The sequence below is a fragment of the Chiloscyllium plagiosum genome, chromosome 3, assembly GCF_004010195.1.
Source record: "Chiloscyllium plagiosum isolate BGI_BamShark_2017 chromosome 3, ASM401019v2, whole genome shotgun sequence".
Taxonomy (NCBI): domain Eukaryota; kingdom Metazoa; phylum Chordata; class Chondrichthyes; order Orectolobiformes; family Hemiscylliidae; genus Chiloscyllium; species Chiloscyllium plagiosum.
Window position 1 is genome coordinate 71,619,041 of NC_057712.1, and position 25,617 is coordinate 71,644,657.

Sequence of the window (25,617 nt, forward strand, 5' to 3'; positions counted from 1 at the left end):
AGTGGGTCAAGGAGTGGTAAATAGAGTTAAATTTAGATAAATGAGAGCTGTTGTATTTTGGTAAGGCAAACCAGAGCATTACTTGAGCAGTTAATGGAAGGGCCCTCAGGAATGTTACAGAACAAACTGACCTATGGTTGCAGGTCCATAGTTCCTTGAAAGTGGAGTTGCAAGTAGAGAAGGTGGTGAAGAAGGCATTTGACGTGCTTTCCATCATTGTTCTTAATATTGAGTACCAGAGTTGGTGTGTCATGTTGTGGCTGTACAGTACTTTGTGAAGCCGCTTTTGGAATATAATTCTGGTTGCCCTTCTATGTTGTTAAACTTTTTTGAGAGAGTGCAGAATAGAGTTAGAAGGATGTTGTTGTTGTTGAGACTGGAGGGTGTGAGCTGTAGAGAGAGGCTGAGTAGACTATTTCCCCCCCCCCCCCCCCCCCCCAGAGCATCGGAGACTGAGGGGTGACCTTATTGAGGTTTATGAAGTCATGAGAGGCATGAATAGGGGGAATAACTAAGGTCTTTCTTCCCAGGGTGGGGGATTCAAAATGAGAGGACAAATGGTTAAGATGAGAGGAGAAAGATTTTAAAAAGGACCTGAGGGGTAACTTTCCTGCAAAGGGTGGAATAAGCTGCCTGGAAGTAGTGGAGGCGAGTAAAATTGCAACATTTAAAAGCCATCTGGATGGGAAAATGAATAGGAAAGGTTTAGAGAGATAAAGGCCAAATTCTGGCATATGTGACTAGGTCAGAATGGGATGTCTGGTCAGGGCACGAGTTGGACCGAAGGGTCTGTTTCCGTGTTGTATGACTCTAGATATGAGAATTCTCTGTTCCTTTCAGATGCATCATTGTTACATTTGTACCCATACCTTTTCCTTAGCAAAGTATTATTTACTTAAACATTCAAGACATATATTCGTATTACACACTTATGCTTATATCCATTCTGCTAGTTTTAAAAACAAATAATATTTCAATCACATCTCTTCATAATATAACAGACACAAGTTGAGTATGAAAAAACACAAGAACAGCGTTTTTTTCAGAAAAATGCATTTATATGACACCTTTTAAGGAACCAAGCATGCCAGACCACTTTATATCCAATAAAGTACTTAGTCCCTGTTAAAATGTTGGAAGTGCGGCAGCCAAATTGTTCACAGCTTGCTCCCATAAACCACAATATAGTGTTAGTTGAATAATCATTTTTTAGAATGATGAATTTTATTTGAATGGTAGTAGCTCCAACAATGCAGCATTCTGTCAATACTGTACTTGTTAGCTTTAATTATTTAGAATTGCTGTGGTACCTGTTACATATTCTCAGCTCAACTTTCCATTTTTCTAAAGGTCAGATTATCAGATCAGTGTACTGGATGGTTGTGTGATCACAATTGAGGTGGAGTCAAAGTACTCTCCTTCCTGACTTCACGAACAATCATTGAATTATAAAACATCTTGGGTTTAGGTTTCCTTTCTTTTTTAAAACAAAGGTGCTTTATATTGTTGATCATGGAGAAATCTAATCATGAGCCATTTTTGAGAATGCCTTTCATGAACATATGTACGATTCTTCACCTGTATTTAAGGCAAATGATAGAGCCATGTGGAAAATGAACTTGACAGATACAACATTGGCTTGAACATCCATGTAGAATAAGTGGACTGTAATTCTGTTAATTAGAATGGCATATACATGGGTAGAATGGGGGAGATTTGGAAGTCAGGACATTCTACCAAAACCTTTATTATTTGTAATAATAATAGACCACAAGCCCCTGCTATGTTTACTTAAAGACGACAAGGTAGTGCCGGCCATAGCTTCAGGCTAAATTCAGTGATGGGCTCCAATACTTAGTTATAAGTTGGAACACTGTTCAGTAGGTGAAGTAGCAAATGTGGATGCATTGAGCTGCCTGCAGCTGGCAGATACACCACCGATGCATGCATCTTTTGCAATACATAGACTCCTAGAAGTGTTTGTTACAGGTAACAGGCCACTGTTTACCAGAAGGGGATTTTTGTATTTCTTAAAGTTGAATGGTATTCTACACATAAGTACAGCTCCATACTGTCCATCATCCAATTGTCTAGCAGAAAGACCAGTCCAAAATTTGAAGGCAAGGTTAATGAAACATCCTGCAACTTCACTGGACATCAAACTGTCCTGGTTCCTCTTTGATTACAGGACTACCCTTCACTCAAGACTCTGCCACACTCAAGACTCTGCTAAACAAAGAGAGTTTGTTCAGGGGGGAAAGTATTGTGTAGGAATGATGGGAATGGCCCTGCATGGGTAAGAGGCATAGTCGATATTAGGTTAGGTTCAGTGACATATAAAGTTCGGGTAGGTGCAAAGGTCCTGAACAAGCACGTGGACCATGTGAAAGTTGGAAACTTGCAAACTGTGTGGGAGCAAAATGTGCCTGGCTCCTCAACTACCTTTCTGATTGTTTCGGAACCCGTGGGTTCTCCCTCTTGTTAATTGGTAAAGATTCCTCGGAATTTGAGATGGACACAATGGCTGTTGCCACCTAATGCCTTTGCTGCCTGAAGAGGAGAATGAATTACTTCTGAGATGTTCCGGGCACAAGAGGTAAGTTACTGTTTGTTACACGCTGTCCGTATCAGAGGCAGAGTTGCAGCAACCTGACTCAGTGCTAAAATGTTCCAGCAGGAGGTACAAAAGAAAAAAACGGCATACGTCCTTGGACACGGTGGGAGGGGAGAGACGTAGTGATTGCAATGAGGCCAACCTGATGGATCTCGTAGAATATAAATTCCCTGATTGGGGCTCTTAATCTGGTCCAAACAGTGAGCCCTGGCTGACAAATAAGAGCAGGAGTATCAGACGTTCTGCTCACTCTAAGAGCTTCTAAGGGAGCTGGTGCAGTGTCAACGACTCTCCATTTGTGTCAGGGAGGGATTGACTCTGAGCTGGCTGCCCACATCCAGTGTGTACTGCTTCTGTTGGTTTCTGTTTGTTTTTGGAGGAAACTTGATTCCTGAACTGGCTGAATTATATAGACAGTTTGTTAACTGGTATTCCTTTTTGAGGACTGACGTTTAAACTGGCTGATTTAAACAATCATGTGGAACTCAGTTCTCATTGGGGAACGGTTGTTTCACTGGCTGGTTACAACTAGTGTGTTACTGTTCTCTTTTATTTTGAGAAAAGGACTATGTTGATTTTGTGGCAGGGCTTAGCCCTTGCACTCTGGTTTTCTTTCCTTTTTTGTATGTATTTTCACTTTTTTGGTGTTTGGACTGAGTCCCTGTGAGAAAATGCACCTTTCCAGATGAATAATTCCTGTGGGCAGGGCTGGCCCTTTGTCAGTGGATTAGGCCTATGTAAAAACTGAGCACCTCTGTGTGTGATGGAAGGTGAGCATTTGCTGCATCTTGGAGCTCGGGAGTGGACCAAACCCCTGTGAGTTAATTGCACCTTTCCAAAATACTGATCCTGCGAGTGGGCCTGGTTGTCTTCGGCCAGGCCTGTATGGCGACTGAACACCTGTGTGTACTATGTGCTGTGGAGTGTACATTTGCTGTCTTCAGGAGTGGACTCTGCCCTCTGTTGTGGACTCTGTTTTTGGCAACACACTCTGCAGACTGGAGTGGACTCTACTTCTGGCAATGCACTTTGTATACTGGAATGGACTCTACAGTTTGAAGAGAACTGTTTATGGTAATGGACTCTGTTTTTTAAAAAAAAAGGGACTCTGTTTGTTGTTTGATTCTGTCTTGATGCTTGTTGGGTTTATCACCTGCGCTGTCTTGTGTGTCCCTGGGTCTGGCAGGCCTCACTGTGAGCTGCGAGGCTCATCGAACATCCTGAATGCTGTCACCCCGAGAGCCAAAGGGTGGGTATGCCGTCCCGTGAATCTGAAGGTGGGTAGGCCAACCCAATGCTGGTTGCTGTGAGAGCCGGGAGGTGGGTAGACTGTTTTGAGCGCTGTCGTTCCAAGAAAGGGTAATCAGGACGGGGTGTCCTAGAGGTAGCCGGAAGGTGTTGGACCACCAGAGAGCCTGTAGGTGCATAGGGGCAGGCTGAGATCCACAGGCTTGTGGGCTGCCCTGTGCGCAGTTGCCCCAAGGAGGGCGACTGGTTGCCCTAGAGGTGGGCGGAAGGTGTGTAGGGTAGTCCATAGGCCGGATGGTGCATCAGGGCGGGCAAGAGCCAGATGGTTCATAGGGGCAGACCGAGAGCCGGAAGGCAGGTTGGCCATTCTCAGCGCTGTCACTCTGGACAGATACTGGGGCGGGCTGACCTAGAGGTGGCTGGAAGGTGTGTCAGGTACCGGCCGAGAGCTGAAAGGGGCGTAGGGGCGGGCCGCCTCAGAGTGGCCTGAAGGTGAGAGGGAAAGTGGCTTGCTGGGTTGTTGGGGGGGGCTCTGTATTCTATGTACAGTTTGTTATCCAATTGGACTGTCTTGTATGTATTTGTTACTGCTTCTTTTTTGGTAACTGAAAGTAGGATTGAGGTTTGTCCTCATTCCTTGAAAACTGGTTGAACGGTGGGGTTTGGGATCTGGCTTTGATGCTCCTATCCCTTGTATATTGCTGTCTCTCTGTATACAGCTGTTAATGTTAATTGTTTGTAAACTGTACTGTCTAATAACATTTTAAAATAAGAGCAGAAGTGACAGACATCCTGTTCCCTCTGAGAGCTGCCTCTGAGGGAGCTGGATCCGTGTCAAGACTCTCCATTTGTGTCAGGGACGGGGACTGACTCTGAGCTGGCTGCCCACATCCAGTTTGATTTCTGTTTGGTTTTGAAGGATTCCTGAACTGGCTGAATTATATAGCCATTTTGTTAACTGGTATTCCTTTTTATTGAGGACTGATTTTTAAACTTGCTGATTTAAACAGTCAATGTGTTACAAGTGTAATTCAGTTCTCATTGGGGAACTGTTGTTTCACTGGCTGTTTACAGCCTGTGTGCTACTCTTTATCTCTTTTACTTTGAGAAAAGGACTGTTGATTTTATGGCAGGGTTTCACCTTTACAGTCTGGTTTTCTTTGTTTTTTGCACATGTTTTCACTTTTTTTGGTTTTGGGATTGAGACCTTGTGAGAAAATACATCTTTCCAGATAAGCTGGTCCTATATGGGTAGGCCTGTACCTTTGGGTGACTAGGCCTCTGTAAAGACTGAACACCTGTGTGTGTGCTAGGAGGTGAGCTATTGCTGTGTCCTGGAGTTCAGGAATGGACTCTGCCTTTGGGAGTGGACCAAACTCCTATGAGTGAATTGCACCTTTACAATATACTGTGTTCCTGTGAGTGAGCCAGGCCTCTTATGGAGACTGAACACCTGTCTGTGTATTGTAGGGTGTTCATTCGCTTCCTGTTGGAGTGGACTTTGCTTTCGGATGTTGATTCTGTCTTGGTACTTGAAACTGTATTGTGAGGGCTTTGTGAAGTCTGTTAATGAATGTGGGTTTTGTAATTAATTGTGTTTTGAGCGCGGGCCAGCGTGGGCTAGTCAGTACATGGGGTGGCCGGGAGCTGGAGGGGCAATGACCGGCCTAGGTCTGGGGATGGGCAGAGGGATGGTGTGGGTCTCTTAGTATGCAGTGTGGCTGGGGGCTAGGTAGCCAGAAGCGTGCCCATAGGAAAGCTGGTCAGGAGAGGTTCAGTCGGTACGCGAGCTGGCTGGAGGCCAGAAGATCGATGACTAACTGGCTTGGAGGAAAGTGGGCTGGGAGGAGCCTGTCAGTATGTGGGGTGGGCAGGGCCAGGCAACTGATAGCGTCCTCTCAGGAATGCCGGTACAGGGCAGGCCGATCAGTATGCAGGGAGGCTGAGCTAGGTGGCCAACTGCAGCCCGTAGGAAGGCTGACTGGGGGAGGAGGACCTGTCAGCACACAGGGAGGATGGAAGGTCGACAGCTGGTCCGTAGGCACGCTGGCCAGAGGAGAGTGTCAGAACGCAGGGTAGCTGGGTGCTGGAAGGCCGACAGCCCCACTGGTAAGAAAGAGGATCGGGGATGGTTGGTTAGTATATGGTGTGACCAGGAGCCGGTGGCCGACGATCGTGTGGGAGGAAAGCAGCTGGGGAGGGTCAGTCAGTACACAGAGTGGCTTGAGACCAGAGGGCTAACAGCCAGCTTGTAGGAAAGCAGCGCGGGGTAGTCCGGTCAGCACATTGGGCGGCTGAGAGCTGGGTGGTCGACGACCAGCCTGGAGGAAATTGGGCCTGGGGAGGGTCAGTTAGTACACAAGGCGGCCAGAGACTGGAAGGCTGATGACAGTCCTGCAGGAAGGCTCGCCAAGTACGGTCCGATCAGTATGTGGTGTGAACTGGTGTCAGTTTTTTAAGCTATATTGGGTCTGTGTTCTATGCACTGTTTCTCATTTGATTGTGCTGTCTTATCTGTGTTTGTTACTGTTATCTTTGTGATGAATAGAAGTAGGATTTGAGGTTTGTCCTCATCTCCCTGAAAACTGGTTGAATGGTGGGTTTTGGGGTTTGGCTTTGTTGCCCTTGCCCCTTTTTATATAGTTTTTTTTGTGAACTGCTGCCTTCTGTTTATTGCCAACTGTATTTTGCACTGCTTAATAAAATAAAAAGAGCAGGAGTGTCAGATATCCAGTTCACTCTTGAGAGCTGCCTCTGAAGGAGCTGGATCAGAGTTATGGGCTCTCCACGTATAATAAAAGGTGGTTTAAGAACTAGATTTTGGCCTCTGGAGTTATTTCACACATCTGTCTGGAAGTTGCCACGAATAAGTGTTACACTTTAAGATACTGTGTGCTCAACTGTGCAAAACCTTTTTTTGATGACACTACATAGTTAAGGTGAAGAGGCCGCATGTAACAAAAAAAAATTGAGATGTGATCATTGTACAGAAATATCTAAAGATATATAAATCAACAAGAGTGAAATAAACCTGAGGGCTAAGAGTGATCTAGGATTGGCCAGGGAGACCGAGAAAGTTGAGGAAACAAAGGAAGGTTATGTGTCAAAGAAAGAGAGATTGCAGATAGAGCACTTGAACCAGATTGCAATGGAAGATAGGGCTAGAGCAAATAATAGCGCTTGTGATATGAAACATTTGAGTGAGTGAAAAATGTTTTAGTTATGTGACCAGAAGAGAATTCAAGATTGAGAGAGAATGATCAGAGGACTAAGGGAGAGTAATGAGGGAGAGCAAAGGCATTAACTCAAAATATTATGATTGGTACATTGGGAGAAAGTCAGAGGGAGACAAATTGGGGTCTTTGTGCAAGAAAAAATGAACTTTAAGGTAACAGATGAATGATCTGCTTTGGTAGGGCCATGTAAGGTGACCATGAACGCCAGTCAGTCCAGATCTAACAAGAGGTTGTCCTGGAAAGGTCTGTGGTGGGTTGGATATTGTGAAAAGAACAAGATTGAGAGATTGGGGGCAGCAAGAGAGAGACATTGAGAAGAATAAAAGATTTGGAGATGGAGGAAATGTTTAATGAAATTTAGTGAGATGAAAGGAAAGAGATTAAAGACATGAAGAGAAACTAGCAGATGGAAAGAGCACGAGATGGACTAACGAGAGAGATTAGACTGAACCAAATTCTCTCTCTCTCTCATCCTTTCAAACAGGTTGTTTATAGATGTAATTATAGTACATTGTAGCAAGCAAGCAAACATCTCTTGAATTCTATGTCCTGTCTTTTTCCAATTTGTGTTTAATGGAATTAATAATGTTATTTTCCAAATTTAAATTATTTCAAAACTACATTAACTTCAAATTTTCCCATTTCTTTTGAAGGGCCTTTTAAATTATGTAATCATGTGTTCGTCCCCTTCTTAATTTCTACTGGTTCTACATCCACATCTTGTGTATCTCCAATCTTAAAGGTAATCAGATTGGGATTAAAAAAAATATAATTTTCATATTTTCTTAAACCACACTCCAGATACAAGATGCTCATGGATGACTCTGTCACTTTATTTGATACAATTTGATCAGTTGCCTTTGCTGCAATCCTTTCTTCCACAAGTCCCTGTGGCCAACTTCCTTTTAATCATGAACTTGCATCATTTTCTAGTTTCTCTCTTTGCTCGCATGCTTTCTCTGAGCTCATATCGTCCGTGAGGCACAACTCAAATTCTCTAAAGTGAAAAGAATTTCAGTATGTCTGGCAGCGTTTGTGCAGAGAAAAGCAGAGTTCATGTTTTAAATAAAGTATTGTGTTTTATTCCTATCTTGTACCTTTTTTACATGGTGGACAGACTTTGGTGAGTCAATAGGTGAATGACTTGTTATTAAATTCCTAACTATTGTCTTGCTCTTATAACCACAATATTGTGTGACCGGTCTAGTTATTTTTCTGGTCTGTGTTATGTCTTATACCCAGTATTTGTTTAAGAGACGTGCTAATGACATAATTTTGTATCATAACATGTGACCTGAGAGTATAAAGATCACAGATTCTATCTTACCCCAGGATTATTTGAAGTATAGCATGCTGCTCAATGTTGCTCTGTTGTAATCTAGTAATTGTGTTTGATTAGTGAACTGTAATAAATGTCCATTATGTTTTTCATGACCATGATATGCGCATACAGTTTCTTATACTTTGGTAGATAATCCAAGCATGCAGCAAAATATCTGCTGGAGGCAGAGTCTTATCAAGTGATCACCCCAAGGATGTTAATTATGGGAGATTCAGTGGTAGTAGTATTGTAGAAAATTAAGAGTTAGTTAGATTCTCTTTTGTTGAAGATGGCTATTGTCTGTGACTTTTGTTGCATGAATGATACTTGCTACCTGTCAGCCCATGTCTGAATGTTGTCCAGGTCATGTTGCACGCAGGCATGACTTCCTTAGTATTGGAGAAGCCATGAATAGTGTTGAACACTCTGCAATCGGTGAACATCACATTTTCAAACTTTATTAAGCAGTTGCACATGGTTGGTCTAAAATATCAACTTGCGGAACTGCTGCAGAGAAGTCTTAGGAATGAAATGGTTGATCTCTAGTAACTGTGATTGTCTTTCTTGGTTTAGGAATTTTTTTTGAGATAAGAAGTGGAAAACAAAAATCAGTGGAGTGGAGGCACTAAAAAACAAAGGCGCCAAATAAATTTGAGGTAGAATTACAACAACATTCCCTCCAGATTACCATTGATTTCAATTTTGCTTTATACTTGTTGACATCATGCTTGGTTAAATTTGGTATCATCCAGAGGTATATTTTTATATAACTTGTGATCAGTATATTTGTGTGTAAGGGATGTGCTCTTTGTATCCTCAAAACTATTGTTTGAATTAAATAATTGCAGACACTATAGATATGCCTAATGCTGCTATTCTGCAGTTTGCATTGAACCAGGACACAACAGTTACACCTCTTCAGAGGATAAGTAACATTTAGCAAATGAGGGACTGGAGTTGCATATAGGCCAGACCAGATGACAGTATATGTTATTTTTCCCTGCTGATGTTAGCAAACCAGTTAGGCTTTTAATGACAATCAAATAATTTTTTTTTGGTTATTTTTACTGATACTAGCTTTTTAGTTTTTGGATTTTAAAAAAAAATCTACATTCTGATTCTCAGTGTAAAGCACCAGTTGACAGGTGTGGCTTATGCCCCACAGAATTTTCTTTGGTTCCTTTATCCTTTAATGGTTCCCATTCTATTGATTTTGTTTTCCACTTTTCCTCTGAATTACTCATTCAAGAGTTGCAAAATTTCTTCTTGTCAGATGATCTATTCATCTTGTCTGTTTTACTGCCTTTCTCATTCAGAACTCTTCAATCATGTTGCAAGTACTCTGACAGTTGGCACAGTCTTGGCCAATTGAGCTTTTACAATGTATGTGTTTTGGAATCACCTGTATAATGGCTGTTCAAACTACTAGGTGCATTAAAAACTCATTTGAGCTATTTTTCTTCTAGAGAGTGACAAATGCACCCATCACTCGAGTCAGCTATAGATGTCATGCAGATAGGTTTTTCTTTTCATTGCTTGTTAATTATTTTAATTAAAAGTCATAATCTCATTAATTTTTTAACTTTTTCCTCAGTAGAGAGTAAAGCTCTGACCAAAATGCTTTTGTCAGAGTAGCTAAAAGTATAATGGCCCAAAGCAGTGTTTCACTACTAAAATCATTACTAAACTCTAGAAATTGCTGTGTGTGTACTGTTAAGAGGCTAACTGAAGGTTGATTTTTAATTTCTGAAGGTACAAAGACTTTGTAACATGAGTTTACTATTTTCAGCACTGGTCCACCCATTGGCTACAAGGTCCCTCACAATGGGTCAGTGAATGAGGAAGAATAACTAAACTAAAACTGTAGTATTACAAAGGTTAAAATAAGTGAACTTGGCCTGATTTAAATATAGTGCTGTATAATTGTTAATTAATTTATTAAACGTGAGATGTGCAGTACAAGGAATTGAAGAATCAAGCCTGAGAGTAGCAGAGGTGGTTACAGTGTGGTTACTTTGCAAACGTAGTTTGTAGGTGTGATATATGTGGAAATTAATAGGAAATAGTAACTTCTGCATTAGTTATATTTGCTGTTTTGGTTCTAAAATAATTTGATTTTTGTCCACAAAACGTGTTCTTTGTCTCTTGTTTCAATGCTAGCCGTCTCTTTTAAATAGATGAAGATGTTAATAGGTACATTCTAGTACATTATTCTATTACGGTTGCATATCAAGAAGAGATTAAGTTTAAAAATCTAAAATGTGAGTCACGTTATTATGAAGGTGGAGTCAAAAAGTAATCCATTGGAGCAATTAATTATGCCAAACTTTCAAAGCCGGAGTAACTGGAGAATGGTTTTGTTTTCCCATGTTGGTCAGTAGCAAAACTTATGAAGGTGAAGTAAGTTCATAATGTGCCTAATTGGCTTTCTGTTGGAAGCAAACTTCATTACTGTAATTGATGCAAAGTTACTTTAATGTTCAAAAATAGAATTGCAATCATTTGTAACTACTACCAATAGGTAAAACAGGTAGGTTGCACACAACACAGCTGACAATTCCCAAATTGCAGATCTGGAATGTTTCATGTTACAACCTGAAACAGTGCTTCTTAGAAGAAGATTGACTGACTGAAGGTATCTTCATTAGATTTCCCATAAATTATCTTAGTTCTGACAAAATGCGCTTCACTGTAAATAATCATTGTATCCCACTCTTCATAATTGTAATTAAGGATAATATGCAAGTGTATTAAGAATTGTTGAATTGACTTTTCGAACTGAAAATAAGAAATCGGGATTAAGTGATATGTTCAGGTCAAAAATGTTTAGCAGAAAAGGATAACTAAAAGGACTAGGAAGAGGAGCCTCCGGAAAGAGAGTGTAAAGAGAGATGGAATTGGGGTAGATTTCAGCAACTACTTAAAAGAAGAATAGCAAGGGCATTATTTAAGGGAAAAATCTTCTAGCTAAATTAAAAATCTTGCCAGTATATTTTTGTCATTATGAATGAGACATGGGTGTTTTGTGCATATATTTCTCAGAAATAGAGAAGGAAGACATGAACAATGTGATATTCTGACTTAGGAAGTTCCTATCACAGGAGTTACAGGAATAACTGGCACTATGGATGTAGAAATGGTTTGTCATGAGTACAAGGCTATCCATGAAAACTTTTATTTGTAATCCAGATATTGAAATAATAAGGAGCACATAACGGCCAAATCAGATTGCATGGTTATTTGGCAGTATGAAGATTCTGCATGTGCTCTTATAATTACATTGAACACTTTTAACATATGTGACTGTCAATCAACTAATGTTGATCTGTTTGAACTTTAACTACAATTTACAGTTGTTTCATAGAATCCCTAAAGTGTAAAAGTGTAATGCCCAAGTCTACAACAACCCTCTGAGGTGCATCCCGGCCAGACTCATCACCCTACCCTATGTTTCCCACCGCTAACACACCTAACCTACACATCCCCAGGCTCCCACAGCAATTTAGGCAGCATCCACTGATCCAGAATCTGGTTTCCAGCATCTGCAGTCATTGTTTTTATCCCACAGCAATTTAGCCTGGCCAACCCACCTAAATTGCATGTCTTTGGACTGTGGGAGGAAACTGGAGCATCCGGTGGAAACCCACACAATCACTAGTAGAATGTACACACTCCACACAGAGACAGTCGTCCGAGCGTGGAATAGAATTTGGGTCCCTGACTCTGTGGGGCAGCACCGCTAACTACATAGCCACCGTGCTGCCCGGTGTTACCTTCCTAAACAAATAACTCTCTGAACTCTGCTCTCTCTGATTTATATGATAGATATAAATGAATCTCAGACCTAAACTAACTTCTTATCTGTTTAGTCATGCTGCTGTAGAGCAGACTGTGTTTTAAACAGCTAAAGCAAGTATAATATATTAGAAGAGGAATATTTAAATTGCTGTTTTCCCCTTGTTGGAGTGTTTGGATAATGAAAGGAAGTGCAGTGCAAATTTTGAATCTCTTGTGCTTATATGGATCAGAAGACGTCAAAAGGGCATGGAGTTTTTGAGGTGTTTTAAAGCCAGGATAGGTTATTTTAGAGAAATCAGTGCCTTTTCTAAAATTGGGAGGGGAGGGGAAGATATGTTTGGTGGTGGCATCATCATGGAGGATGATCTGTTGATGTAATGGCTGATGGAGTGGAATGTGAGTATAAATAGAATCCTATTGTGATTCTCAGGAGAAGAGGTGAGAGCAGAATGGCAAGAAATGGAATGGACATGTTGGAGAACCTTGTCCACTATCTTTATGGGTGGTGGTGGGAAAGGGAGACCTTCAATGAGGAACAAGGAAAACTGCTTTATGTTTGGGAATCCCCTTGATAACTGATTTGCAATAATTGGATACTGCCTTATAACCACACCCCACCGAATTCTTCTGCCACCTGTTGTGCATCGTGATTAGATGTTACCCAATATGTTGTCATACTATTCCTCCTTTCCCTATCCATATTAGGGCAAGGTAGTGGCATGGATAGAGGATGAGCTGACTGGAAGAAAGCAGAGAGTAGGGATAAATGGGTCTTTTGCAGGATGACAACCAGTGACTAGTGGAGTTCAGCACGGTTCAGTGTTAGGACCACAACTACTCACGTTCTACATTTAATGATCTTGACAAAGAAACTGATGGCATTGTTGCTAAGTTTGTTGATGACACAAAGATAAATGGAGGGACAGCTGATTTTGAGGAAACATGAAGGCTGCCGAGGACTTAGGCAGACTAGGAGAGTGAGCAAAGAAGAGGCTGATACAATACAATGTGGTAGGTTATGAACTTTGATAGGAGGAAAAGAGGCATAGACTCTCACAAGGGTCCTCTACTTTTTGTCATTTACATAAATGATTTGGATGTGAGCATAAGAGGTACAGTTAGTAAGTTTGCAGATGACACCAAAATTGGAGGTGTAGTGGACAGCAAACAGGGTTACCTCAGATTACAGCAGGATCTGGACCAGATGGGCCAATGGGCTGAGAAGTGGCAGATGGAGTTTAATTCAGATAAATGCGAGGTACTGCATTTTGGGAAAGCAAATCTTAGCAGGACTTATACACTTAATGGAAAGGTCCTAGGGAGTGTTGCTGAACAAAGAGACCTTGGAGTGCAGGTTCATAGCTCCTTGAAAGTAGAGTTGCAGGTAGATAGGATAGTGAAGGTGGCGTTTGTTATGCTTTCCTTTATTGGTCAGAGTATCGAGTAAAGAGTTGGGAGATCGTGTTGCGGCTGTACAGGACATTGCTTGGGACACTGTTGGAATATTGCTTGCAATTCTGGTCTCCTTCCTATCGGAAAGATATTGAGAAACTTGGAAGTGTTCAGAAAAGATTTTCAAGGCTGTTGCCAGGATTGGAGGATTTGCACTGTAGGGAGAGGCTGAACAGGCTGGGGCTGTTTTCCCTGGAGCATCGGAGGCTGAGGGGTGACCTTATAGAGGTTTACAAAATTATGAGGGGCATGGATAGGGTAAATAGGCAAAGTCTTATGAATAGGAAGGGTTTGGAGGGATATGGGCCAGATTCTGGCAGGTGGGACTAGATTGGGTTGGGCTATCTGGTCGGCATGGACGGGTTGGCCCGAAGGGTCTGTTTCCATGCTGTAGATCTCTGTGACTTCATAACTATGAATGAATGGAAGAACAGGCACAATGGGCTAAATGGCCTAATTCTGCTCCCATATTTTATGGTCTTATGGCCTTATCCTTCCCTGTTGCCCTCCGAGAAACTGCACAAAACATTAGGAATGCTATAATTAGGATATATAGTCTGTGCAGTATAAACATATTCAATGAATAGGAACAATAGAGAACAACATCACTGAAAAGGTAAAAACAAACACAAAAGTTGAAATAAAAATGAAGTTTTTTTTTAAAACAGAAGATTATGGAGTGTAAATACTGAAGTCTGGCTGAATCCACGGAGGGAGAAGCAGTTAGACTTTTCATGACAATACCCATGGAAAGGTTATTGCTGTAAATTTTAACTCTGGTCGTACCTGTGGAGAAAGAGACGACGCTGCTGAAAATTTCGAGCAATTTTGTATTCCTATTTTCAACATTTCAGTGATTCATGTTTGTAAGATTATAAGATGATTAGTGATGTTTAAAATTGTGGTAGAATGAGAAAGATTAGCTAGGTACAGATTCTAAAAGGCCAGTCATCCCAGGAATTAATCTGGTAAACCTTCTTTAATTCGCTCAATAGATAGGACATTCTTCCTCTGACAAGGAGACCAAAACTGCACACCGTATTCTAGATGTATTCTTACCAATGTCTGTATAGTTGCAGCAAGACATCTCTGCTCCTGTAACTCTTGTTATTTTGCTATGAAGACTACCATTACGATTTGCCGCCTTCACCGCCTGCTGCACTTGCATGCTTGATTTCAACAAGTGGTGCACATCCATGTCTCATTGCATGTACCCTTTGCCAATCTATTGTCATTTAGATAATTTACCGGTCTGTTTTTTGCTACAAAGATGGGTAACGTCTCATTTATTCACACTGTACTTAATCTGCCTCCTCACAGCATACCCTCCCATCCAGCTTTGTATCATCCGCAAACTTGGAAATATGGCTGTAGTTTCCTCATCTAAATGATTAATATATATTATGAATAGCTGGGATCCAAGCACTGATCCTTGCAGTACTAGTCATTGCCTGCCACTTGGAAAAAGACCTATGGTTTCCTATCTACCAGCCAGTTTGCAATCTATTTCAGTACACAACCTCTTATCGCATGTGCTTTAATTTATCATGCTAATTTTTTATGTGAGACTTTGTCAAAAGTTTTCTGAAAATTTCAAGAAAACCATATCCATTGGTTTCTCCTCCAGCAGACTTGTCAAGCATGACTTCCCCGTCATAAATCCATGCTGACTGATCATCTTACTATCTTACGAAGTACTCGAATGATGGACTGTCGCACTTTGCCCAATCCTAATGTCAGGCTAACCACTCTATAACTTCCAGTTTCCTCTCTATCTTCCTTTTTTAAATATTTGGTTTACATCAGCTACCCCATAATTCATAGGAATTATTCCAGAGTCTATGAACTTTTGGCAGATGACCACTAGCATACCTGTTGTTTCTAGGGCTACTTCCTTAAATATTCTGGAATGAAGCTAATTTGGTCTAGGGGATTTACCTGACTTTAAATCCAATACCAAACACCATTTTCCTACTGGCATTAGACGTTTTAATTCCTCCTTCTCTGTGGCCCTGTGTTCCCCATATCTTTGGGATGTTACTTGTATTATTCTTTGTGAAGACAGAACAAAAGTGTGTAGTTAATTGGTCTATCAATTTTGTTTCCATGATAAACTTTCCCTGTGTTTGTCTTTACTAATCTCTTTTTCTTCACATAGATCTTTGTATGCCTCTGCCCTGGATTTAATACCATCTCTAATTATTTTTGTTAGCTGTGGTCTGACCATTTTTCCGGTTTTACATTTATGCCCGACTGGGAAGAATAACTTCGGCATTTTTCCAACGTGCTCTTTAAAATGTTTGCCATTGCTTATTTGCCGTCATCCCTTTAAATAATAATTCGTAATTTATCATAGCTAGCTAGTACTTTTTTTTTGTTTAAATTCAGGATACTAGTTGTAGAAACAACTATGTCACACTCCATCTTAATGAAGACTTCTGTCTATTGTGGTCACATTTCTCTCACGGCCCATGCATAACTAGATTGTCAATTATTCCTTCCTTGCTACACAATACTTGGTCAAGAATGGCCTTTCCTCTAGTTGATTCCTCACCATATTGACTTGTAAAACTATACCATATACATTCCAAGATTTCTTTCTCCATTGCGACTGATTTGATCAAGCCACGTGCAGATTGAAGTTGCCCATAATTACAGATGTGCCTTTTATTATTTGCATATCCAATTTTCTTTTAAACCTTCACCAATATTACTACTACAGTTTGGGGGTCTGTGCTCTGTCTTTGCTTTTCAGAAGAGGTATGATGTGAATCTCATGAGATAGTGATGATATCAACTGATGCTCATAATTGCTCTTTGAATATCTTTGCTAATGCCAAAACTTACCTCATTAATATTCACACTTCTATCTTGTTGAAGTCACCAAACTAACTCCTGACAACTTCCTGACAAGGAAACTAGACCATTGTATAGCAGATTCAATCTGGCAATTGCTCTGAGCCACTTTGTTGGCAACCAGCTGCCAACCTCTCAGGGCATGCTGCCTGGGCACCATCCAGACATACACCACATCTACGGATCTTGGCATCTGACATTTTCTAACCTTGAAGAACCCTTGTGACATAGCTCTGTTTATCTTACAGGTTAGTTCTACATTTCAATGCTATATCACAGCTGCACCGGCAACTGTCATTGTCGTGGCACAGCTAGGACGTTCTGCGCTTAGGAATGTGCACTGGATCCAGCTGCATCTCCAAACTCTTTATTTGCTCTCTTCTAGCTCACTCACTCTGAGCCTAACTGAATACTCACTCACAGCGTTCCTGCCCTGCATTATTTTGCCTTGTCTTTCTGCACTTATCCACTTTAGCCAAAGATACATATTACTGCTCATATTACTGCTGTCTTACCTTGCCATTGATTGCAGACATAGAACCAGGAAACTTGTCATTGTTGTCAGCAAGCCTCAGTCAAGTGAAGTGGGATGACCTTCACTAAAGGGCATTCATGTAAGGGCAGCCAGTCCAGACCTAGCTTGGGGCACATTGGTGGGGATCCTCCTTCCAGAACAGATGAGGAGCTGACAAAATGGGCAGTATAACTCCCCTCTTGGCTTCTTCAGTCATTATTGAGGACCGTTTACCTCTGAAATGAGAGAGAGAAAGTGGTATTATGGAAGTCAAAAGTGGATGACATCACTATTACTATTGGTGCAGGTGAAGAAGTGCCTGGGGCAAATGAGTAGGCAGTGCAGAGGGTTAATGGTATTAGAGTGAGAGTGAATGGGGAAGGTGTTACAGGTGAGAATGATAGAGCATGAGCCTTGATGAAAGATGGGAAAATAACAGAAATAGAGAGAGTGTGAGATGTTGGATAGAAGATGGTGGGCCTTACTCTGATGAAGCGACGAAAGACATTGACCTTCTCCCTATATTGTTATGCATTCCACAAAATGGTTGAGATTGCTTTAACTCAGGAGGCAACCTCAGACCAGGGTGGTATTGTGTGGTGCCATGGCTTCCACTGTTGGTCCTGAAAGAAGTGGCAGTTCAGCGTTGGAACCAAATGGTCCAGAAGGATCTCCAAAACTCTGGATGCAAAGTGTATTGCTGTAATGTAACACTTTTAATGTTAATTTCTTGATTCTGTAACTAAGGATTGTACCTATTCACTTAAGGTGGTGCATTGTTATACCGTAACTAATCTTGTAATTGAAGAAGCTGCACCTAGGTACCTTTGTAGCTAAGATGATGCTGTAAGTGGCAACTTATAAACTTTTCACTGTACTGATTTTGAGTACATGCAAACAACAAAGCCTAACTTGAATTTTAATTCTAAGTGGGAAGCCAGTTTCCCACTGCCTGTCACATGGGCAAATGTCAGAAACTGTGCTAGGCACCTGTAGACTGACTATGCTTAACCAGCACAGAACTGATTTTTAAAAGATGGTACCAGTACAAGGGATGCCAGTGAATTGCAGATAACCACGGAGTGGCATGTTTTTATGGGAATGACATATGGTAAAATGGGGTGAAAATTTGGACATGAGAGATTCCTTAGAGACATAGTAGGTCAGTTTGCTAAGATTTGGCATGAGAATCTGCGAGGTCTTGAAATGTAACTCCCTCCCTTCAAAAAACTTGACACAACTCTGAGTAAGCCAAAAAAATCCCAAAGATTTTGACCTTTATTTCTATCCCTTTTACTTGATTCCCTTTCCTCTCATAAAGCTTTTGTCCAATCAATGCTCTGCCATATAGTTGCTGTTTGACTTCATTACAATTTTTGAACTTTTTTCCGTACATGCAATCTTACAAGAAATTAACCTTTGAGTGGTTTCTGGCTACCTAGACTCTAAACTGTGGAATCCCCTCCCTTCTATCTCTATGCCTCTCCATGTACACTATTCCTTTAAGGTACACCTCAACACTTGCCTTTTTGAATCAGCTTTTAATTATCAATCTTAATATCTTAATTTGCTTGGTTTGATATTAACCTTCTTGGTAATACTTCTGTGAAGCATCATGTGACATTTTACAATAAGGGCAATGTATAAATGCAAGTTGTTGGTGCATGACGTGATTTCATGGGGAAAGGAGCGACTAGTGATTGCAAGTTGCACATTTTGGGTTGATGATTGTTGAGAAAATGGGGTCTTAACCTGTCCCTATCCATTTCCTCCACAGGTGTTCAAGTTTCATCCTATCCCCTATTTCCCATTATTACTATTATCCTTTCACCTTCTTACGACCAAATCTTCCATCTTATTTGCAGTTTCCTACTTTAACTTATTGTTGACCCAGTCAACAACAGTATCCTTCCTTTGGTCATTCAACACCACCCACCCCCCTTCCCCAAAAATAAAAAAAAACCTGCCCATCTACTTTCACTCACTTCTGTTAAGGATGGATGCCAAAGCTTGTGGCCCTTTGCCTTAAATAATTGTCCTCCTGAATTGAAGAAACAATCTGCCTTGCCTATCATTCTCTGTATTTGTGACTCCCCCTCCCCATCTCTCTCTGTCTCTCTCTCTCTTTCTCTCACATTCTGGTTAACATTTGTTTTTTTCTCAAACATGAAGATAAACATTAAAAAAAATCTGATTATTTGTTTATAAATTGATCAATTTGTGGAGCAGAAGAAATGTGTCATGAGGTGCAATCCTCTACAAATTGCTTGGTGATTTATGTCTCTGCTGTTAATATTGACAAAACTGAACAAGTTACCATCTTGTAGTAAGCCTTACCATTAACTTTATGGTGTGTCATGTAATGGCTGGATTTATGATGTTAATGCAAATTCATCTCTCCTCAGTCATTTAGAGCTGGTAATTAATGTCATAAGAATCCTGCTTGTGAAGTGATTCATAGTTGAGAACATGGCATGCAACCTTGAATCCTAGGATTCTCAACTCTTGACAGTCAGCATTATTATTGCAGAAAATAACAATTTGCATTAATATGAATAATTTAAGACATGATTTGTTATGTTTAGCATGATTGAAAGTAAAAAAAGGTGTCTATGGACCTATAATTCACAAAGCACTACACTAGGGCTTTCCTCATGTCACTTCTGATTCTATTGTTGATTAATTGATAGAGATTGATTATTATGGTTAGTCAATAGCTCCATTATCATTGTAGCATGCATCAATCAGGACGGTAGAAGAACTATAATTGCAAAGCTTTGTTGGTATTGAAAATCTGAAATACAAATGATCAGAATGTGCAGAGTTTTCTGTTTTCATTGAGAATTATATATAGTTTTTTTCTATGTTCCTATAAATGCATCTCCACTGCTAATAATGATGAATGGTGGCTGCTGATTCTGTACTTCAAGAACATTTATAAATTTTGCTCACCCACACTGTCATTTGATCACTAACTTCTCAACAATCAATATAATGAGTCTACATAGCTGTGTTGCAATATCCTTTTCTTCTGTTTGCTCTTTTTTAATTGTTTCTTTATTTTCCTTTGTCTATTTCATTTCTGAATGTTTTCTGTATTTAATTTGACTCAAACTCTGACATTTTACTTTGCTGTTATTTAATAGTTTGTTCCTGTACCACCACCTTTAATAGATTCAGAAAATAGATAACGGGCATGATGTTCATGAGGTCCCATAAGCAGCAGTGCACTATCATTGTTCAGACATTGAGCAATTTTCAGTGCAATTATAATGCGGCGTGAACAGTAAGATTTAAGAAGATCAATAAATGTCTGAGTTGCAGCACTGCTATAATTTCTTGCCTGCAAGAATACTTGAAACAGAATTCCGGCTGACCTATCTGTTATCTGTCTCCAGCTGCCACTCCTACTGAAAGTCATTTGGAACATGAGCACCTCCCATTGTGCAGACATGTTTTTACTTTAATTATTTCATGAGATGTGGGTATCACTGATTTAGCCTGCATTTATTGCCCATTCCTAATTGCCATGGAGAAAGTGGTGTGCTGTCTTCTTGAACTTGTGTGTCTTTGAGTTGTAGAGACACCCACAGTGCTCTAGGGATTAAATTCCAAGAATTTGACTCAGTAGCAGTGAAGAAATAGCATGTGACTCGCAGAAAAAAAACCTGCAGGTGGAGATATTCCTATACATTTGCTACCCTTCTTGATAATAGATGTTGATGTTGAAGACGCCTTGGTGTGTTACTACATGTATCTTGTAGATGGTACACATTGCTGTCATTGATGAAGAGAGTGAATTTTGAAAGTGGCATTGGGATGACATTCAAGTGAGCTTCTTTATCCTTGATGGTATCAAGCTGCTTAAGTGTTTGAGCTGCAGCCATCCAAACAATTGAGATTATTGCACCACACTCCTTTATAGACCCTCAGGAGAGAATGGCTGAGTTACTTGCCGATTTCACAGCCCCTCACCTGCTGCTGTAGCCACAGTATTTTCTAGTCACAGGCTGGTCAAGTTCAGGTTCTGGACAATGTTAATCTTTGGGATATCGATAATGGGAAATCTAGTGATAGTAATGCCACTGAATGTCAAGGGGTGATAGTTAGATTCTCAAGAGAATGTTATTGTCTGGTATGTATGGCGCAAATATTACTTGGCACTTATCAACCCAATCCTTTGATGTTTGCCAGGTTTTGCTACGTTTGGGCACAGTTTACTCCAGTATCTGAGGAGTGTGCTGAGCATTGTGCAATCATTAACAAACATCTCCACTTCTGACCTTGTGATGAATGGAAGGTCATTGATGAAACAATTAAAGATGGTTGGGCTTGGGGCACACACCTGCACCATCAAACCAACACCTGTTTGCTGAGTGTTAACAAACTAGGAAGCTCTGCCTTCCAGAGGATTGCTGCATTTGTAATTTTGTCCTGCCAGGGTAAACTCATTATGTGCCGCAACCAACAAAAACTAGAATTATGGATCTGTACTTATTTATGATTAGTTTATTTATGTTTCACAGCCATACAACAAGGTGCTGAGAACACGGCCGTATAAGCAATCAAGGATCATCCTCACATTATTTCATGTGCATTAATTGAACTGGTCAAAAGTTAGTAGTTGCATTCCCTATACACATACCAAATTCTCTATTAACGGACAAATTGTCAGCCTGAAGTTAGGAGATTTTGGTAACCACTTCCAGTGGTGTTTTTCATCTGGAGTGGAAGTACAACATCTTGTCTCATGACAATTTTCTTGTTGCTGAATGTCTTGAACTAGAATTTGACGTAAATGCACAATACCTTCTATATAAATATTTTGCCTCAGGATGACAGAAGTTTCCTACAGCCGAAGGATTTTTAACAATATTATTAAAACAACAATAAAGCCCAAATGGTGTGAGAGTCATTAGTTTCCACTTATGTGGAAGATTTTTTTTTATCATATCATGTTTTGTCATTAAGCAGTTGTAAGTTGAAGCTTTTAATATGTCTGTAAATAATAGCATTGTTCAATCTAATTTAATATTTTGCTGTAGAGCTACACATTCATGAATCAGGAACAATTACAGATTATAGTAGGAAAACTGGATCCTAGCCAACCAAAGGAGGTAACTTTTATTTTTGTAACTTTTTATTCAACTGTAAAACTTTTGAGTACTTTTCTGTTGTAGCAGGTAGAGATAACTTGCATAAATTTAAGAGGAAAGAATAGCCAAGTAAACAGTTGAATGAGATTTTGGAGAAGATTTGCAGCTCAGGTTGTGGATTAAGTTGTAAATTTTGCTCACTAAGTTGGTAGATTTGTCACCATGCTAAGTAACATAATCAATGAGCCTCCAGTGAAGCATTGGTGTTCTGCCCCGCTTGCTATTTATCTGTTGCGGTTTGTTGTGGTAAATGTTATCATTTCCGGTTCTCTTTCTGAGAGGTTGGTAAATGGTGTCCAATGGTATATGTTTGTTAATGTGCGTGTCATTGTTTAGCGTGTCCCAGGATGGATGAATATCAGAGGATCTATTCATGAACAATGGATACCCGATAAGCGCAGTCTGCTGATTCCAGCACAACAGACCTAAACAAGAAGACACAACATACCTAGAGACTCTAGCCACCCTACAATACATTCAAGACATCTCAGAGATGACGACAGACCATAATGCCCAGAGGAGATTTTGGTAACCACTTCCAGTGGTGTTTTTCATCTGGAATGGAAGTACAACATCTTGTCTCATGACAATTTTCTTGTTGCTGAATGTCTTGAACTAGAATTTGACGTAAATGCACAATACCTTCTATATAAATATATATAGGCATCATGGTAGCCCACAAACCCACCGGCACACTGAAACTGCTCCTGATGAGTTTAAAGGACCTCATACCAACAACCAGCAGAATGAACATCATATACAAAATACCCTTCAAGGACTGCAACAAACATTAAATTGGACATTAGGGGAGGAAGACTGCCACCAGGATTTATGAGCACCAACTAGCCACCAAAAGACATGACCAACTATCACTGCTTCCATACACACAGATGAAAAGGGACACCAGTTCGACTGGGGCAATACATCCATCCTGGGGCACGTTAAACAAAAACATGCCCAGGAATTCCTGGGAACTTGCAAACAAATCTGAACTCCATAAACATATTGATTTGAACCCCATTTACCAACCTCTCGGAAACAGAACCAGAAATAATATCACCTACGACAACAAACTGAGACAGATAAATAACAAGCGGGGCAGAACACCAATGCTTCATCGGAGGCTCACTGATGATGTTACCTAGCATGGTGATGAAATGTCTGAGAACAAATCTATCAGCTCAAATTACAACCCAAACAGTTGAATTTTATAGCTCTGAGAAAAGCTCCTTTTTCTTAGCAAGCTTCCTCTATTTCCCATCTGAATTATCTGTTAGGCTATTTTCACAGCCTTTTAGTTGCCCATCTAAGCATATGCAACTCTATTCTAGGGGGGGAAAAAAACCCAAATACCTGCTTGAGATCCGAAACAAAAACTGAAATTTCTGAAAAATACACAGCAGGTCTGGCAGTATCTGTGGAGAGAAGGCAGAGTTAATGTTTGAGGACTAGTGACACTTCTTCAGAACTGATTTTGTTTATATTCAAGGAGATCCTAAGAATTTAAACAATGATATATACAGTATTTTAAATGTTGATTAACTTTTGTCTTTAATGGTTAGATTTTCTAATACATTTTTATCTTATTAAAAATTGATTAATTGATCGAATTTCCTTTTTTCAAGATTCGTCGGGAGGCTTTGCAGTCTCTTTGTTGTGCTCCTCCATCTGATGTGTTGAACTGTGAATGCTGGATTACTCTCCGCAAACACCTTGTTACAGCTCTTTCAGATCCAGACCCTATATTAAGTGTAATTAAAAATAAATTCCAATTTACTAAGTATTGATAAGTAATTATTTGATTTAATAATACATTAAGACTTTAGAGTTAAACCTTTGCATATGTTGACCTATAACTCTGTAATGCATTTGCTAAGTTGATTTGGAATCTATTAGGGATGTAGCCCTCCTGCTTATTAGGGATGTAGCCCTCCTGATTTTCAGAAGGAAATGAACATCCCTGGCTACACTTCCTTATATTCATAATGTATCCTTCCATAGATTTACTCTAGGGTGACAAAAGTTTGTTTCACTGCTTATTGCGAGAAATGATTTTGTATTGCAACTTGCTATTCAAAACACATTTTATTTGTCAAGAAACAAATACGCATCTCGAATCACTCATATTGAACCATGTACTGAATTTCTCAATATAATTTCTCAATAGCTCAGCTTTTAATTGTCCAATGCTGTAAATTTTCATGTTTTATTTGTTATTACTGATACGTAAGGTTTCTGGACACATAATAGTGGTGGAAACGTTAGGAATTTAAAAATGATGCACCATATTCATTTTATTTAGGATAGAAGCCTACGATTCTATGCAAAAACATTTTCTTCTTCAACGTTCAGTGCTACGAGAGAAACCTACACAAGTTTGGGTATGGATTAAAAATCACTTGCATGTTAAACTTTTCAAAATTTTTGTACATTTTCAAATTTAAATCTGTTCTTCTAGGATTATATGAAGCAGTGAAATCTGATGGCAAATGAAATAGTACTTGAAATTGCAAGACCAACAAGCATTCAAAGCTGACATCCTGAAAAGAAAATGTCAATCTTTTTAACCATTTGATCAGAGCTTAGAAACTTCAGATAGCTGCTAAAATGGGAAATAGAGAGCAGCAGAAAGAGGGGTTGACCTAGATGCAGTAAGATGACTGTAGTAGTGGAAGTGTGAGGATAATGCACAACAGGTTAAATGTGGCTTATCATGACAATAGAATCCTGGCAGGAGTTGCTACAAGCAGCAGTAGATAAGAATGTGTCTTGTTGGCAGTATTTCCAAAAACAAAACTGTATTAATTATATCTAAACCCATGACGGTGAATTCTGTTGAGTAGAGGTAAAATGAGGTCTAGTTGAATGTTAAGAGGCTAATAGAATTCTAACACGAAAGTGGGATCACTTACTGCCCATTTGATATGAATAACTTACAGTATTTATATTTTTCACTTTGATTTTTTCCAATTTTGATTTATTTTGCACAATTAATTTTGGATGTTTGTAATTTTAAAAGTATTTTGGTATTTTTGACACTGGTCTTTATGTAAAAAGAAATGGGTAAATGAGATTGAAGCTATCACAGTGTAATAAAATAATACACTTACTGCTTTAATGAGGAAAAAAATTGATGCAATTATACATTGTGACATTAGGTTTTAGTTGCATTGGTGGCAGTAATGACTTGCCATTTTTGAGTGGGTGTTTGATTTAGAACTGTCACATAATTTGTTTTCAGTTAGAGCAGGGTATTTCAGTAACATTCCAGTTGTAGGATCATCCAGTTATATAGGAGAAAGTGAGGACTGCAGATGATGGAGATCAGAGCTGAAAAATGTGTTGCTAGAAAAGCGCAGCAAGTCAGGCAGAATCCAAGGAGCAGGAGAATCGACGTTTCGGGCATAAGCCCTTCTTCAGGA

At 39.9% G+C, this 25,617-nt stretch overlaps 1 protein-coding gene across 5 annotated transcripts in view; it reads left to right on the plus strand.

Annotated features, from left to right (window-relative positions):
• The window catches only part of tbc1d32 (TBC1 domain family, member 32), a 251,277-nt gene that overhangs the window by 35,306 nt on the left and 190,354 nt on the right, over positions 1-25,617 (plus strand). For all 5 annotated transcript variants that reach the window (XM_043684318.1, XM_043684307.1, XM_043684303.1 and 2 more), the window contains exons 5-7: positions 22,085-22,156; positions 23,821-23,946; positions 24,498-24,576. In XM_043684318.1, coding sequence (XP_043540253.1) covers positions 22,085-22,156; positions 23,821-23,946; positions 24,498-24,576 — 277 coding nt within the window. The remainder of the gene's footprint in view (positions 1-22,084; positions 22,157-23,820; positions 23,947-24,497; positions 24,577-25,617) is intronic.